At 39.3% G+C, this 17,536-nt stretch overlaps 2 protein-coding genes across 4 annotated transcripts in view; one reads left to right on the top strand and one right to left on the bottom strand.

Moving 5' to 3' along the window:
* Positions 1 to 17,536, bottom strand: part of LOC121917415 (oxysterol-binding protein-related protein 1-like) — a 102,487-nt gene that overhangs the window by 26,590 nt on the left and 58,361 nt on the right. For all 3 annotated transcript variants that reach the window (XM_042443358.1, XM_042443361.1, XM_042443359.1), the window contains exons 16-17: positions 7,617 to 7,779; positions 1,675 to 1,831 (exon numbers count right to left, since the gene is read on the bottom strand). In XM_042443358.1, the coding sequence (XP_042299292.1) occupies positions 1,675 to 1,831; positions 7,617 to 7,779 (320 nt within the window). The remainder of the gene's footprint in view (positions 1 to 1,674; positions 1,832 to 7,616; positions 7,780 to 17,536) is intronic.
* The window catches only part of LOC121917417 (protein IMPACT-like), a 98,397-nt gene continuing 93,697 nt past the window's right edge, over positions 12,837 to 17,536 (top strand). The window contains exons 1-2 of the mRNA XM_042443365.1: positions 12,837 to 12,887; positions 13,544 to 13,628. Coding sequence (XP_042299299.1) covers positions 12,852 to 12,887; positions 13,544 to 13,628 — 121 coding nt within the window. The 5' untranslated portion in view covers positions 12,837 to 12,851. The remainder of the gene's footprint in view (positions 12,888 to 13,543; positions 13,629 to 17,536) is intronic.

Genomic DNA, 17,536 nt, shown 5'->3' with positions numbered 1-17,536 from the left:
TTTTTAAAAGTCCACTAAAAAGCTACCAAAACCCTACTTATAAAAAAATCATCCTCACTCAATAGAGAAGAATAGGCACTGAGTGGAAAGTGTATGGGGGCAAGATCAGAGAGATCAAAATCTAGCAGTCAGAAAGCCTAATGAGGCAGACATCTATAGCAGAAACTAAAGAAATATCAGGGGAGTAGAGAATAAGGAGGCTCTAGTCACCTCTTGTTTACAATTTTGGCAACAGAGTTTTACAACAAGGCTTGTGGAAACCTGCCAAAATTACGGTTTGTTTCTTATACTTAAAGCTTGCTCAAGCTTATTATTGCTTCCTAGCACATAAAAATATTGTAAATCAATTGACAAAAGTATCCTAAAGTCTTTTCTTAATTATCTGGATCTGTTTCTTTCACAACTGCAATTCTCTGTATTCTGCTAGCAAATAGGATGGAGCAAACTGTCCTACACCAGCTGTCATCTCTAATGTGAGAAAGTATATACAGTGGACCCTTGTTATACGCTGGGGATTGGTTACAAGATCCCCCGTGAATACAAAATCTGTGGATGTTCAAGTCCGATTAAATATAATGGCATAGCAAAATTGTGTCCCTTATAAAAAATGGAAAATCAAGGTTTGATATTTGAAATTTATACATTTTTGGAACATTTTCAAACCGTGGATGCTTGAATCAGTGTATAAAAAATCTGTGTATAAGAAGGGCCAACTGTATTTTGATGGCAATTAAACAGAGCAAAGCTGAGAGCACAGGAGTGGGGAATATAAACACTCAGATCTGACTGTGCCTAGAAATTCTGAAATATTTTTCTCAAGCCTATCATAATCATTACTGAACCTCTGATCCTTTCATTTCAATCCACACAAATGATATAAATTCATTTGCTTTGAACAGAATGAATGAAATTGAGCTAGGTAGCAAGCATTAAGGCACTGAAATAAATGAAAGCGCAACACATTTAAAATGAAACTTGCTGGAGCAAAAAAAAAATCTATTTTTAGTATTTAAGAAAAAAAATCACTATCTATATACAGAGCAGTTAAGTGCCAGTTATAAATTAGTTTTAAGCCATATTTAAATTAGAAGCTAAAATAAATGTAACTGTATTAAATTCTCCCTGCACTGAAACCTGAGAAACAAGGTATTTGTTACATGTAACTGAGGACCTATTGTCCTCTTTTGCATATAAAACTTAAGAATAGATATATGTTACGTGTTTATGCAGTATGACTTTTTGTTTTTAGTGTTTTTGTTTAAAATATATATTTAAATATCTGGCTAAAACTAGCACAGAATTAATTCAGATAATGCTAAGAAGATCAAGTAACTGGAAACTAAAAATACAGTAAGAGATGCACATTAAAAAAACATGAACAAACAAGAGACTGGTATTGATTTCAATGAGACAAATTTAAATGAGTTAGAAACATGCACTGTTAAGAATTCATGTATTTAATCTTCAGTGTAGTCATAATTTTTTAACTCACTTAATATTTCACCATCCCCAATGCTGGCCAAAAAGATGCTCAGATTAAAAGACAGTTGTTTCACCATTGTTCAAAAGAAAAGGTGGAAGTATTCCCAATTCTATTTTGCAGATAGGAGACAGGCTTTGTCCAGCACATCAAAAAAAGGTAACAGTCTCTCTCAACACCTGTTAAAATCCTACCTGTGTTTTTTGATGCCATTTGACAGAGTCTCTCCACTTTTGCAAGGCTTTTCTTCAGACATATCCGATGTTATAGTATTGCTAGAATCCATGCTGTCTTCTAATGAGTATGTTGTCACAGTTTCAAATCCACTCAATGATTTTTCAGATTCTGAATCTGCAAGGGAGGTAATCGTCAATGAAACAAACTTCACCACAGTCTTTAACAGAGTAATGGACACCTCCCTCACACAGAGTACTGAAATTTGAGTAGACTCCTTTTGCTGTAATGATGACAGCATTTGTCCAGTGAAAATGTAGCACTGGTGGAGACTGTCTGTGGCAGAACATGGTCAAGCAAATTGTTCAGCACCGAGGAATATACGTTAATGGTGAATGTCAGCGGGGCAGCCAGGTATGAACTATTACCAACATATCTCACATGCTCCAAACTTTGAACTTGTGCAGATGCAACTTGTTCTGTCCCTCAACCACAAGCAAGGGAAAATAAACAGACCACAAGATAGGCTGTTTGTGCCCTTCCCTTCTTAATCATTAAATCTCACTGCTTTTAACTACAGTTAGAGGTTATACCAACAGCACAGTGACCCACTGTTGACACTAGCTAGGTTTTGTCTTAGGCAGGATTAAAAACCTGTTTGGGATCACGCTGTAAGATATGAGCGGCCCATTTCATAGTTTAAGAAAATGGCTGTTGCAACGCCTTCTCATCTTTCATATCTGCCTTTAGAAGTGTGGCATTTCTCACAACAAGTTAGTTCTGCGTTACTAATATCCAACATTAGACATTTCCCAGTTTAAAACATCTTCAATACATGCCTTATTCCCTTTTCAAAATAATTTTATTCAGCAAGAAAAGATAAACACGCAGCTGAACATGTTAAATATACTCACCAAAAGCAAAATCCAGTCCAATGATTAAGGACATCTTTTCCACACTGAAGGGTGTGATATAAGAACCAAAACACTGCTTAGTTCTGGAAACTTTTGAGGATCTTCAGAGCAGATGCAGAATAACTCATATGTTAAAGCCATAGAGTCCATGAAGAAGTACTGTATGAATTACCACTGCTATTTGGTTATGGACGTATCAGTGGGTAAATAAGTACCTTTAAACACAGATACTTTCCCTCTATCATTTATGTTGTTTATTATTTTATTTAGTTATAATCTGCCCTTTCCTCAGCCCTGAGGCTCAATGCATCTATAGAGGCACTGCTTAATTATATATATAAAAGCTATCAGCAGTGTCTGTTGTTGTGTGCCTTCAAGTAGTATCTGACTTATGGCAACCAAAGGCAAAGCTATCACTGCTATTTCTGCAGCTGAGAGGGTATGACTCTTGAGTTTATCAGACAAGGGGAATTGGAAGTATAATCCGATGGCAATCTGAATGCAATCATGGGTTTAACGTTATTGCATGATAGACCACCACACTCAAATTTGGGCAATGGGAAGCCAGTCTGAACACAATCATGTGGTTTTACGTTATTGCGTGATAGACCACCATACGCATATTCGGGCAATGGGAAGTCAGTCCGAACGCAATCATGCGGTTTCACGTTATTGTGTGATAGACTGCCACACTCAAATTCGGGCAATGACATGCTATTTTCGGGCAATGGGGAGCCAGTTCGAATGCCATGCGTATTCACGTAATTGCGCGAAACTAGTGACTTTAAGTGAATGCGTTCTGGCCCCACTTTCTTTTCATTCGTATTTAAGAGAAATTCTCCCATTTGATAAATTCCTCTGTTTCCATGGCCAAGTGGGGGACTGAACCCCGATCTCCAGAGTGCACGTCCTACGCTCAAACCACTATATCATGCTGGATCTCAGTGTACATTTGCATTATTACTTTCTGGCCTTATAGTATCCCAAATTGCTTCCCTGAAGAAAATTTTGCTAGAATTTTTCTCTAAATCACATTCTGGTCAGAACTTAACTGGTAAAGGTCCAAGATTTCACCATCATTCAAAAGCATGTGGAAAGTCTGACCCATGACTTTCCCAGGTCAAACTAGGCAGTATAGCAACTGGCCCAAATGGGTACCTAATTCAGGGCTGATTACACTCTCAAACATAAGCATTTTCTGTTTTATAGATGTCTGTAATTTTATTATACACAGGTAAGGAGCTTTCCAAGGAACTCAAGGGTTACTAGCATTTTATCTTCTAGTGCCAGGGAAAATACAGTTAATTAAATTTCTCTTTCTACAGTGATAACAGCAGAAAAGAACCAAGGATAAGACATGCAGACCTCTCATGTGATGTATACAGCTCATGCTATAAACACATCGCATCAAAATGCAACACATGTATAGATGACAGTGCAAAATTTTGAGAGTTTGACAACACTGAACTTTTTCAGCAATTAATATTATGAATCTAAGACTGCCACCACAACTCAGAACACACAAGTAAGGCACATTCTTTATTCATGCTTGTTTATAACCTACCTACCTATCTACCTTTTAAATGTTATTTTAGTGTTTGAGGCTATGATGTTCTCAACACATTTTCATTCTCAACACATTTTAATATTTATGTAGTGCAGATAACTGAAAAATAAGTGTTCATTGGATAAGCTATATCGTACAAAACAAAGAGCTCTCAGTCTCGTTCTGTGCAAGAATTTTTAGCCAGACTTCTAAGGCTAGTTAGGGAATCGAGTTCAATGTCTATCTCTCCACCCAGAATAACAGAAGGAGGTGGAGATGGAATGGAGAAAGACAGAGGCCTTCTTATATATATATATATTCAGCTATATAGATATATATATTCAGCTTGTGTTGCAAAACAAATCCAAAATCAAACTAAGTAGGTAAACGTTTTGAGACAGCTTTCTAGCTGAACAGGCTGTTCTACTGGATAGATCAAGATTTACAAGCTAATTGTGGAAAACACTGTTTTTAAACATCTGAAGACTTTTTTGAGCTGCAGCATGATTGCTCTGCTGACAGACATACCAAGCTGACAGGCACTTAGTGTTGTGTGTTTCCAATAGTTCCATATTACCTTTACAAAATTATAATATATTCTTATTCATTTAGAAGATAGAACAAGGTAAACTATGTAACTTAGGTCCATTCTTTGAAGTCTAAAGATCAGTCTAAATGACTGGCCAAATACAAATGTTGCTGTTATTTTGTTCCTTGAAGTCATTTCTAAGTTATGGTGATCCTAAGATGAACCTATCACAGGATTTCCTTCACAAGACTGGTTCAGAAGGGGTTTGCCTTTGCCTTTCTCTGAGGCTGAGACTGTGAGACTTACCCAGTGTCACCTAATGCATTTCCATGCCTGAGTGAAGAGTTCAACAGGTCTTCCAGATGTCTAGTCCAACACTCAAAACATCACAACACACTGGGCCTTTCCAAATGCAAATACAGTTACTTTAATTAGTTAGAGTTGTTTCTTGAAAGATTAAAACACACAGTATTACAAGTGTCCTAAATTAGCTCTTTCACAGAGCCAGGTTTATTTTAAAAAGCTATAGCAATTCTAAGTTCCTTTTATAAAAAGCAAATTATCACAATACTCATTCAGTAACTTCCTTTATCTCAAGCAATTTTAGCATGCCTAATTAATGATTTAGCGGTTTTAGTGTTGGACTACAGCTCTGGAGTCCACAGTTCAATTCCCAGCTTGGTCATGAATCTGACTGGGTGACCTTGAGTAAGTCACGAGCTCTCAGCCCCAGGAAGAAGGCAATGGTAAACCTCCTCTGAACAAACCTTGCCAAGAAAACCCCATGATACGTTCGCCTTTGATAAGACAGAACGACTTGAAGGGACACAATGACAACAACAAAATAATGGCAGTATTAATTCCAGAATACTTGAAGTAGTATTCATTTAGATTTGGTCATGAAGCTTTACTAGAAATAGAATAAATCATACCTTTCTACTAATAGCAACATTAAGGAGCTAGGAGTCTAGACTTTTACTCGCCAAAAGGAAGCACAGATTGCACAGGTTTTTATATTTCCAGGATAGCCTTAGATATAATTTTAAGCAACAAATGCTTGTTATAGGCATCAGTATTACATTTGTATGCATTTTAACATTTGTATATATCTTAACATCAATATCCCAGAAAGCCTTATTTTTCCCCAACTGAATGACTTCCAGAGTTTTGCCACATTTTTCCCTCGAAGGCACACTTGTTCATTTACTTTTCTACATTATATTTCTATCCATCAGAAAGCACTTAAGGTAAGGGTGTATACAAGAAATTGTGATCTACTGGTACATTTACGGACAATTGCTCTAAAGTAGGAAGGGTTTCTGACTCCCAACTATTTAAAAATAGCAACAACAAAATGATTTTCACCTCACCTACAACTGCTGTAATGGGGGAGGGTGGGAAGCATCAGGTAACCAAGAACAGACTTGTGTGTAAGAGAAAGGACTGTAAACTCAGCTCAGTTCTGGTAATGAAAACAAGTCCCTGGGGTTATAACGCTCGAGCTCTAAGTTTATGATTTCTATTGCTAATTGGTGTGTCTTGAGACTCAACAAAGTAGGTCTGACAAATCTGAACTTGCCCACCTCTGGCTTAAGGTACAGTGCTTTTTGGAAACAGGTGTATTGTACTTTGGTTTGTATAACTGGGTTTAGAGCAGCATTTCTTTTAAAAAAACCTGCATGTTGGTCAATATAATCATGAACAAAAGCAGATGTTACCAGGTAGACCACAACAAACTCTGTAGGTATCTGGTAAGAAGTGGCACAACCTAGAGCAATGGTCCCCAAACTGTGCCCTTTAAGAGATTTTGGACTTCAGCTCCCAGAAGCCTCAGCCATGTTGGCCAATAGTCTGGGATTCTGGGAGCTGAAGTCCAAAATCCCTTAAAGTGCACAGTTTGGGGATCACTGACCTAGAGGCACACAACAGGTTCTATGCAAGGGCTAAAGTGCTCATTCTCTAAACCACTTCTTGACCTCTGATCTTGACAATGTTTTTTTTAAACTTTATGATAAATGAGAACATCATGTCAAACCCTTCACCTAGAAAAGCTTCCAAAAGGGAAGATTAGCTTAGTAGTATTCATTCTGCTTAACCGATCTGCATGCAGATTCAAAACTTCACAGAACCCATTGCTCTCCTCTTGTTACTCTCCCACAAAAGGGAATCTGATCGAGAGGTCTGGTTCTTGTTTGCACGTTCTGGTTATTGTTTCCAGACTCTCCCTTTGCACATTAGACATGGCCTGGACAGCAATTTGTCTGTTCTAAGGTAACTCTGAAATTGTAGCCAGCTCCATGGTTTCAGTAGCAGCAAGACAATTTGCACAGTTAGTTTGTTACAGTGCCTTTCTCCTTACATCTGATATGTTAGACTAATAAAATTTAATCAAATAAATTTTAGTAATGTATTTAGTAATACAACCTAATAACTACTTATGGTATGTTATAATCTGTGCTTTAGTAACCAAATTTAAATTTTTACTTCACCTTGTAGGACCGAGAGGAGCAGATGGCACTGAGCCCAGGAGTAAGCATAGCTCTTACAGGAATTAAGCTGGGCTATGAATAAATTTTACATACTTCAGAGCTTGGAAAATTTACATTTTTGGACTGAAGCTACCCCAGATCTCATCATTAGCATAGCCATTGGTATTGCAGTCCCTCCCATTCCCCCCCCCCCCCAAAAAAATTTCCAAGCTCTTACATACCCATTGATGTAATGGAAACCTTATTGCTACAGTTGTGATTGTTCGCATTAATGCCCAGCATATTCTTCTGCCACAGTAAAACACACACACACAAACATTGCACAGTAAAAGTAAATATATATTGCAAATTCACTGGGAGCAAAGTTGTTTTCTTTGCTGTTGGTGGTGTAAATGTGTTAAATTTTGCCATCATAACTTGATCCTAAGCATATAAAGAAATTCACATTCTGATATGGATTTAGTTTACTGAGTCATATGCTTACCTGAAACAGCATCATAGAACTGTTCCTCACTGAGGATGCTCAAAGGTGATGACCCTTTGACTAGGGACTGCTCTAATTCATGGTGTTCAGTGGCTAACGTTTCTAGAGCTTCAGATAAGATCTTGTTTTTCTCTTGCTCATGCTCCAGTTTCAGATTCCTCACCTATAAGTAGAAACATGTATGAATAAAATCTCATCTCTCCCAAGAACGTGAGACTAAAAGCTATTTCAAGAATAGGCTCGGGTTTGCAATTGAACCATGTCAACAAGCTCCTAGAATGAGATTAAAAATGCTAAGCAAATTCTGCACTTCCCTTATGGCAAAATTTTGGAGTATTACAAAACAGGAAAGTGTAAGAAAAGGGCTTGTATAAAGCAATACTGCTAATTGAATTCAAGGCATTATGAAAGGCAACATAGACATACTAGGAGACAGTTCATGTCTCCTTTCTATTTTTACAGATCTGCTAGTGTGAATTTGAGGTAACATCACACTTAAATTAATTTAAGCATGACAGGTCACCCTGAAGCACCTTGAAGACCAACTTGTTCGTTTTGGCATTGATGTTCGTAGCTTTCATGCCGTGAAAAAGTTTTTATGCCTACACATAGTTTTTAAAAATATGTCCTACCACTGTCATAGTCTGGAACAATTTTTACTAGCCACAGATTAATATATGGGGAATCTCAATTCTGGAGTAAATGGTTTTCCAGTTTCAGACAATCACAATCCTACTCAGTTTTGAACTTTGGACCATTTCCCCTGGATGGCACTGGTGCTTTTTTCCAACAATTAACTATTAGGACAGAAATATCTGCCTGTAGACAGCAAGGAGTGTAGCCACTGTCAACCATAGCATGGTATTTTCCAGTTTGATAAATGTAAAGCAAAACTTGGAAAAGTCAATTTTTACAGGGCCATGCTCCTTGTGGGTACTTGGGACACAGTCAAAGAATAGCATTTCCAAGCTCTGTTACAATATACTTTATCTGGGATTATCATTGAAAATTTAACTATCTCTCTATACAGCTGCCTGGGTATGGACAGATGGGGGCAAATTCTGTCATGAACAGAATAAACTCTAATGGCTGACTGCTAGTTTCTAAGCCCTATTCAGGATGTTAGTACTGACCACACTATGTTGGTATTGGTATTAAAGTCCGAAATGGCTAATGTAGGGCATCTCAGGAATATCTTCCTATGTATGAATCTTCTAATGTAGTGTGATATATATGCTTCAAATTTCTTAATGCGCAAATTCAAAACCTCACATTTGTGATACAGAACCTTCTTTGTAATAGTAACCTGGGGGGGGGGCAGTGTTTCACAAGAAAGACCCACAAAACTTAATATATTAAGGAAAAAATGTTTTAAAGATAATTGATAGTAATAATTCATTCTCACTATGTATTATAATTTGAGAACAGATGTGCACGGAAAAGTCACATAATACCCATGATAAAAGTGAGTATTAAGTTTCAATATTTGAATTTCTATATGCCAATTTCATTTTGCAACAAGAACAATGGAGTGAAGGCTTTGGGGATATATTTTTGTATGTTATAATTCATAGGTTTTAAATTTAAAGTAGTGACCCGTATATTTGTAATTATTTACTATCAAGTTGACTTTTACTTATGAGACTCCTCCAAGAATTCCATCATCAACAGCCCTGCTTATGTCTTACAAACACACGGTCATGCTTTCCTTTTTTGAATCACTCCATCTGTAATGCACTCTTCTGCTTTTCCTACTGCCAACTTCCACTTTACCAAGCATTGTCACCTTTTTCAATGAGTTACTGTACATTGATTTTTTATGAGTCCAAAATATGTCCACTTCCACTTACAGGATTGAATTCAGCTTGTGTGCCAAGCAAGAAATTAAGAATTTTAAATGCAAGGGTGAAACTAGGAGGAAATGCCAAATTTAATACTGTCTTTCTTCCTAATCTTGCTTTAAACTACAGACAAATTAGTCATGACTATTAAAGTCATTTAAGTAGACCACAAGTTGAACATGAGTGAACAGTGTGATGCGGCAGCTAAAAAGGCCAATGCTATTTTAGGCTGCATCAATAGAAGTATAGTGTCTAGATCAAAAGAAGTAATAGTGCCACTGTATTCTGCTCTGGTCAGGCCCCACCTAGAATATTGTGTCCAGTTCTGGGCGCCACAATTCAGAAAGGACATTGAGAAACTGGAGCGTGTCCAAAGGAGGGCGACAAAAATAGTGAAGGGTCTGGAAACCATGCCCTATGAGGAACGACTTAGGGAGCTGGGGATGTTTAGCCCGGAGAAAAGAAGGTTAAGAGGTGATATGATCACCCTGTTTAAATATTTGAAAGGATGTCATTGAAGAGGGAACAAGCTTGTTTTCTGCTGCTCCAGGGAACAGGACCCGGAACAATGGATGCAAGCTACAGGAAAAGAGATTCCACCTGAACATTAGGAGGAACTTCCTGACAGTAAGGGCTGTTCGACAGTGGAATGCACTCCCTCGGAGGGTGATAGAGTCTCCTTCCTTGGAGGTCTTTAAACAGAGGCTGGATGGCCATCTGTCAGGGATGCTTTGATTTGGATTTCCTGCATGGCAGGGGGTTGGACTGGATAGCCCTTGTGGTCTCTTTCAACTCTACGATTCTATGATTCTAAGTGAATTATCTTATCATTTTCCTTTAGCACAGCATCTTTTTTTTTAAAAAAAATAGCCAAATTTCTTATTAAGCTCCTTATAACTTTATGCCAAACAGCCTTATTCACCTCCACTGTTATCAGAATGCTTCATAAACATTATCTTTTGTCTACTATTGAGATAATACTATGATGATATAGTTAAACAATGGTAATACACTCATCCCTCCACATTTGCTGGGATTAGGGCAAATGACCCCCGTCATTGTGGAAAAACCGTAAATAACAAAAACACTATGTTTTTACCTGAGAGAGCACCTCTCTAGGAATTTCTAGGTCCTCCAGTGCAACTCTCTGGTCATCATCTGCCAGACAGTGCTGGAAGAGCTACAAATGCCTAATGGAGTGTTCTCTCTACGTCCTTCAGTGCAACTTTTGTTTAAAGTTGACCATAAAGTTGCGCTGGAGGACCTAGATATTCCTAGAGAGAACATATTAATAAAATCAGTGAATAATCAAATCCGCAAAAATCAAATCCGCAAATGTGGAGGGACAAGTGTATATCCACGTAAATAAAGAGGGCCTTGATCACTGAATTCTTCAGAACACTTATTAAACTACTTATTGACCAATGTGGCGCTAGATTAAAAAGTGGGGCTTTAGATATTATCATATGTTCTAACAAAAAAGTATCTAGGTGGAGTGAAACAGCAACTTTCAACTGTAATAAGGTCTATAATTTGCAAAAGTTTTTTCTGTACATTTCTGATCTAAGTGAATAAAATACACATTATACATATTGATAACCATAAGAAGTGACATATGGTATCTTTACACATAACCAAGAACATTCTGTCATCATATTTTTACTACTGGAAGCACAGTTATGTGCATCCCACTTGACACCTCCTTCCTAACACTAGATAAACTAAGAACTCTAATTCTGAGCACAGAAACATGCAAATTAAATAGACTGGAATATAATGCTTGATTCTGCATTTATGCTGCTTTCAAGATTAAAATTTTACAGTAATGTTTAAGAAGTATTTACCCTACCTTTGCATTTACCAAGTATCCTTATATTTTTAACTAACAGAGTACGCTTTATTCAAACACATTAAGATAGCACCAAAACTGAAAAGCAAATGGAGAAGATTCCAGCACTAATTATAGCCAGCAGAACCTAAAGATTATAAAAACCTAGTATTAATTAAAAGCTAAGGAGAGAGCTAAGAAGGTTTTAGCATGATGCTTTAGTGCTAACATCAGTAACAGAAAGTGAACCTTCCCAAGGACGGAAAAGACAGGATGAGCCATGGAAAGGGTCCTCTCTCTTGCAGCCACCCATCTATGTAAATATGGAATCTCAAGAAGTATTGGAAGATCGGAGGAAGGAAGATAAGGAACTGGAAGTTGGTAGACTTTACAGGGGCTCTGCTAGACCAGCAGTTATGGGGAAAACATACAGCTATGGAAAGAATGGGAAGGAATTACAAGTCCTTGGGCAACACCAGTAGTACATTTTTAGTTTTTCCTACTGGTGCTATAAGGTGCAGAAAATGAAATGGGCTTTCTAAATAGTTAAAGTTGAATCCCAGGTCACACAAAAATGAAAGAATGCACAATGCTCATATTCAGAGAATCCTCCAGAACCATGGTTTTTAGACTCATGTACCATCCCATAGCCTTGGGCACCCAATGCTGTTGGACTATAATCCAAACACACTGCAGAAATAATCCAGTTTGAGACTGTTTTAACTGCCCTGGCACAATGCTAGGGAATTCTGGCAACTGTAGTTTATTGTGGCACCAGAGCTCTCTGACAGAGAAGGCTAAATGTCTCATAAAACTACAGTTCCCAGGATTCCCTAGCATTAAGCCAGGGCAGTTGTATTTTGGACCTATGTGATTCCTGCAGCCAGCGTGACCAATGAGCAGGAATGACAGGAGTTACAGTTCAAAACGCTACCGGAGACTGAAACTTGGGAAAAGCTGGTTTAAAGGATGGTAAACAAGTGCTGTGCTTCTATGCCAGCTCCTATCCTACCCTCAAACATATGCAGAGCTTAATTTATTCTGAACTGGCAAACTGACTTGATTAGAATAGGAAGCCATTAATTAAATCCTGCATGTGAAAGGAGGAAGAGGGAGAACAGTGCTCATTCATGATCTTTCCAGCCGAGGGACTCTGGAATTTACTGGGTCAAGAAATGACCCACAATACAAAAAGTGTACATTTTCATCGTTTTTGCTTTTATTTTAACTTGTGTGTGTGTTTTTTAAATTCTGTGTGGAACTGTGCTTGATTCTGCATATAAAAACATTCCTTAGGACATGAGGCATATTAATGCTCCCCAATACAATACAATAGTTTTTGTTTTAGTCAGAATATAACCCACAACTCACAATTTTAAGGGTGTTTTAAAAACTGATCTCTATTATGTGGGCCAAGAAGTGACTAAGAAAAGATAAGATGAATTGAAGTTTGTCTTGTACCCTCATGACAATATTCTGTGTTCTCACATCTTTCAGTCTGTGTCAACTGCCATCACGAGGCAGCCACGTAACGTAGCATACAATGGTCTTGCTATTTACAGCGAGATGCAAATCCCCAAGGGATTGGAACAGATAGGAATAGTAAGTGTGCTAGGGTTTGCTTGACCACCCTGTTTTCCTTCTGTTTAATTTTTAAAAATTGTCTATAAAACAGGTGAGATCATCTAAAAAGTCTGCTGAACTTGAAGGTTCCCTGTATACAGTACATTGTTCATGTCTCTCAGGGGACTTCCTTGTGTGCTATAAACATCAACCTTCTGTCCTAGAAGAACAGGAGAGAGGAGACTGCCATTGTAGGCACACTAGATTATGATTGATAGCTGCAAACTTTGGGGCCACTGGTGAGAGATGAAAATAACTTATTTTTTCACAGCATATCATGTGCAGCTACACTTCTACTACCCTACTCTCCAGAGTGTTTCATAAGCTAGGATGAAGAGGAAGACAGGTCCTTGCTTCCAAAGAGCCTACTGTCTAAAAATAGATAGTTCAAGTCAGGAGGGAAAGAGATGAAAGGGGGGAAATATAGTTACATAGTCTTCAACTTAATTTTAGTGGGGAGTGGGGATTGGCTTCAGGGAAGAGTTAGCTTTTGGTTAATGAGAAAGGTGGTGCAACACAGAGAAGAAGAAAACAACTCACTGCTTCTCTGGCCACTATCAGTCAATTTTTCTAAAAAGCAGATGTATTCTTGTGCGCATGACAAAACTTTACTATTCAGATATTTTAATCAACAGGTACTTTCCAGATGTGCATGCAGATTAAAAAAAAATACAGGCCCACTTGCATTAAGAATTTTCTTCACTGAACACAATTTCCAAGGTAGGCCACAGGTATATTATTGCTGATGTCACTGTTATTAATGTAGCGCCATCGACGTATGTGGCGCTTTACAAGTAAAGCAACAAAAAACGAGCCTGCCCAGCCAAAGGCATACAGTCTAAATTATGCACATGTGCTCAACATCTGTGAAAATCACGTATGAAAGTCAGATTCGTACCGTGGGAGCTCCTTGCTAACTAGGAGTTCCCATTACATATAAAAAAGATTTCTGTTTGCTCACTTGCAGAACTTTCTAACTAGAGGCGACAATGGCTAGGGGGTTCTGGGAGTCATAGGCCAAAACAATAACTTTTTCAAGCTATAGGCCCATTTAATCCAGTTCCTCACTGGCATTTCTGTCAGCCAACCTAATACTGTTGAACCTGTATAACAACAACACCACCAACAACAAATATCCAGCTTTCCCCCCAAATCTGGAACTCAAAGCAACTTACAATTTAAAAATACAGTACAATTAGCTTTCCTGCTGTTTGCCTCCCCAACAAGCAGATGTCTCAGAACCTGGAAGTTCTTCTATAACTTTAGGAATCAGTAAACTTATCCTCTCAAAATCACTTCAGCAGGTGGTACAACTAACAGTACCAGCAAACTATTTTGTTTAAAAACTGTTTCCAAGAAAGCATTCTCCATAGTGTGAGGGGTGGAAATCCTGCAGCCTTCCAAACATTGGGACTGCAAGTCCCAGCATTACTAAACAGCATAGTCAATGCTGGGGAATGCTTTAAAAATACCTGGAGAGCTGTGAGATTCTTGCCCTTGCTATAGTGCAAATTAGAAATTAAGCAAATGCACCACAACAGAAAGAACATCCACTATTTCATACTTTTTCTATATTCACCTTTTCAAAAACCAACTCCAATTTTTTTTTACTTATAAGGATTTCTGAAATCAATGGAGTCTGTTTTCAAATATGTGATCTCTTTGTTAGAATACTATTTGACTTTCACTCTTATAGACCAGATGAAATTAAAACATCAACACTCCAGTTTCAGCTTCAAGGATCCTACTTCATAATTTCAAACTAAAAACTCTCTTTTAAGTTTTATATATAGTGCATTTTAAAGCTAATATGTATTCTTAACTTGTTCTTTGTCAAAATCAACTGAAGAGCATGTTTATCTGTATCTATGCACCACTCTAGCAATTTAACTAAAGAAAATCAATATCAATATTGAACTTTTCTTTAGAACATGTTCTAGTTATCTGGAAGGGCAAACACATAATAGTCACAGCGTCTGTGATACCTAAAGGCAGACTAACAAAGCTATCCCCTTGGAGATTAAAACAACACTGTGCCAGAGAAACATCATCACATGCTAGATCTTTTGTACACTGTTTCTGTGCGCGTATGTGCTTTCAGGTCGCCGGTCGACCTATGGCAGCCCCGTACATTTCATAGAGTTCTCTTGTTTCTACCAAAGCTGATTTTAACAGTAGCCCCCACTTCTAAAAAAACACTGCATTCTCATTCCTTAGGACACATAACATTTATAATCCATGCTGGGCAAGAAAGATGTTTTAAAAGCCCATTGTCCCAGTGCAAAGGAATTCATTCCACTGTCAAAAGAATTAAATGAGCAACTTTCAGACAGCACCGCTAGGAATGCAAGGCAGTTTCAGAAAAGGATGATTTCAGTTTTAGCACAGTTTAGGAGCTGGCAAGGGCAGCTTTTAAAGCTGAGTGTTGAAACCCGACACCATAGCTTTCCATTTTGTTGTCGTTGCTGTGTGCCTTTCATACTTATGGCGATCCTAAGGGGAACCTGAGAGACAGCATTGTGTAGTGGTTTGAGCACTGGACTATGACTCTGGAGATCAGGGTTTGAATCCCTGCTTGGTCATGGAGCCCACTAGGTGACCTTGGGTGAGTCACACTCTCTCAGCCACAGAGGATGCTCATGGTACAAACCCCTTTGAAGAAGCTTTCCAAGAAAACAGTGACACGAGTTGCCTTAGGGTCACCATAACTCAGAAATGACTTAAAGGCATACAACACACACACATGACCTTGGGCAAGTCACTCTCTCTCAACCTCAGAGGATGGCCCTGGCACAAAACCCATCTGAAGAAACTATCCAAGAAAACCTTGTGATGGTAATGGCCCCAGAGGGACAGACGAACCAATGAACTTGATCCCTTCCCCACCACCATTCCCTTATCCTTTTGTGTCATGTCTTTTTAGATTGTAAGCGCAGGGAAATGTCTAATTAAAAAAAAAGGTAAGCTGCTCCAAGAGCCTATGTGGCTGAAGAGCGGGGTGTATAAATACTCAAAATAAATAAATAGGTTCACCCCATAAGTCAAAGATGCTTGAAGCTACACATACCCCACCCCACCCTCAAGACCCTATCCCAGGGTCTTCATGGCCAGCTTCTTCAGAGACCATCCTGAGGCTGAGAGAGTGTGACTGACCCAAGGTCACCCAGTCTGTTTCCACACAGAACCACAAAAGTCACAGAGGAGACCTCAAGGACCATCAAGTGCATGCATGCATGCCTCCCTCCTCTCCAAAAACAGTCCCCCCAAACCCTGCCCTTCCATCCTGCATCCCTGCCAGCTGCTTTGTCAAAAGTTCCACAGTAAGAAAACACACAAGGGAAACCTACCTTGCTCCTAAGCTAAGTGCCAGATGCAAATCCAAGGGTTGATGGGCAATGGTGGCAAGTGACTCCCTCGACTCAGGACCCCCTTCTTTCCATCCTTCCTCCTCTGAATGGCTCAGGACATTGCTCAGGACCCCAAAATGCAAGGTCTCGTGGGTCACCTTCTGCTTTCCCTCCTCCTGGGCTCCAAATGCACCAAGACCAGCAGCAGCTACAGCAGCAGCAGCAGCTCCTCTGCAAAGCTTATCGCGAGAGGCAGGCAGCTCCCTCTGGCCAGCAGCCGCAGAGTCGCAGGAAGGAGGGAAAGAGGGAAGGAGGGAAAGGAGGGCGGGAAACAGAAGGAAGGGAGACCCCCAGGGGTGGCTGGATGCCAGGTGGCTTTGCTCCCTCCCTGGGGCGCCCCCACGTGGCCCCAGCTCCAGCCAAAGGAGTTGGCAAGGAGTTTTGGAGGGGAGGGCTTTGTTTTCAGCTCCTCCTCATCCACACTGCAGGAACAATCCACTTCCAGACCGCTTTAACTCCCCATGGCTCAATGTTATGGGATTCTGGGGACTGGTAGTTCTGCGAGACCATCTGTCAGAGAGCTCTCTGGTGCCACCACAAACTACAAATCCCAGGATTCCATAGCATGGAGCCCTGACAGTGGAGTCAAGCCATGGCTCAGTGTTGTGGAATCCTGGGGTCTGGAGTTTGCAGGGGCATCAGAGCTCTCTGACAGAGAGGTCCAAAACACACTGCAGAAATAATCCAGTTTGAGACCACTTTAACTGCCCATGGCTCAATGCTAGGGAATTTCCTGGGGACTGTAGTTTTGTGTGACATTTAGTTTAGCTATGGTGCCATTACAAACTACAATTCCCAGGGTTCCATAGCATTGCACCATGGTTTGGCTCCACTTTAACTGTCCATGGCTCAATGTTATGGGATTCTCAGGACTGTAATTAGGTGAGACATTTAGCCTTCTCTGGTCCAAAATACGATGCAGAAATAATCCACTTTGAGACTGCTTTAACTGCCCTGGCTCAGTGCTAGGGAATTCTGGGAACTGTAATTTACTGTGGTACCAGAGCTCTCTGAAAGATAAAGCTAAATGTCTCACAAAACTATAGTTCCCAGGGTTCCCTAGCACTGAGCCAGGGCAGCTAAAGTGGTCTCAAAATGGATTATTTCTGCAGTGTGTTTTAGACCTAAATCAGAGAGCTCTGGTGCCACAACAAACTAAAAACACCAGGCACTGGAGATAGCTGAGATTGCACTGAGCCATGGCTTGACTCCACTTTAACT

This window comes from Sceloporus undulatus, unplaced genomic scaffold (genome assembly GCF_019175285.1).
Source record: "Sceloporus undulatus isolate JIND9_A2432 ecotype Alabama unplaced genomic scaffold, SceUnd_v1.1 scaffold_17, whole genome shotgun sequence".
Lineage (NCBI taxonomy): Eukaryota > Metazoa > Chordata > Lepidosauria > Squamata > Phrynosomatidae > Sceloporus > Sceloporus undulatus.
This window is presented reverse-complemented; position numbering and strand designations above follow the sequence as displayed.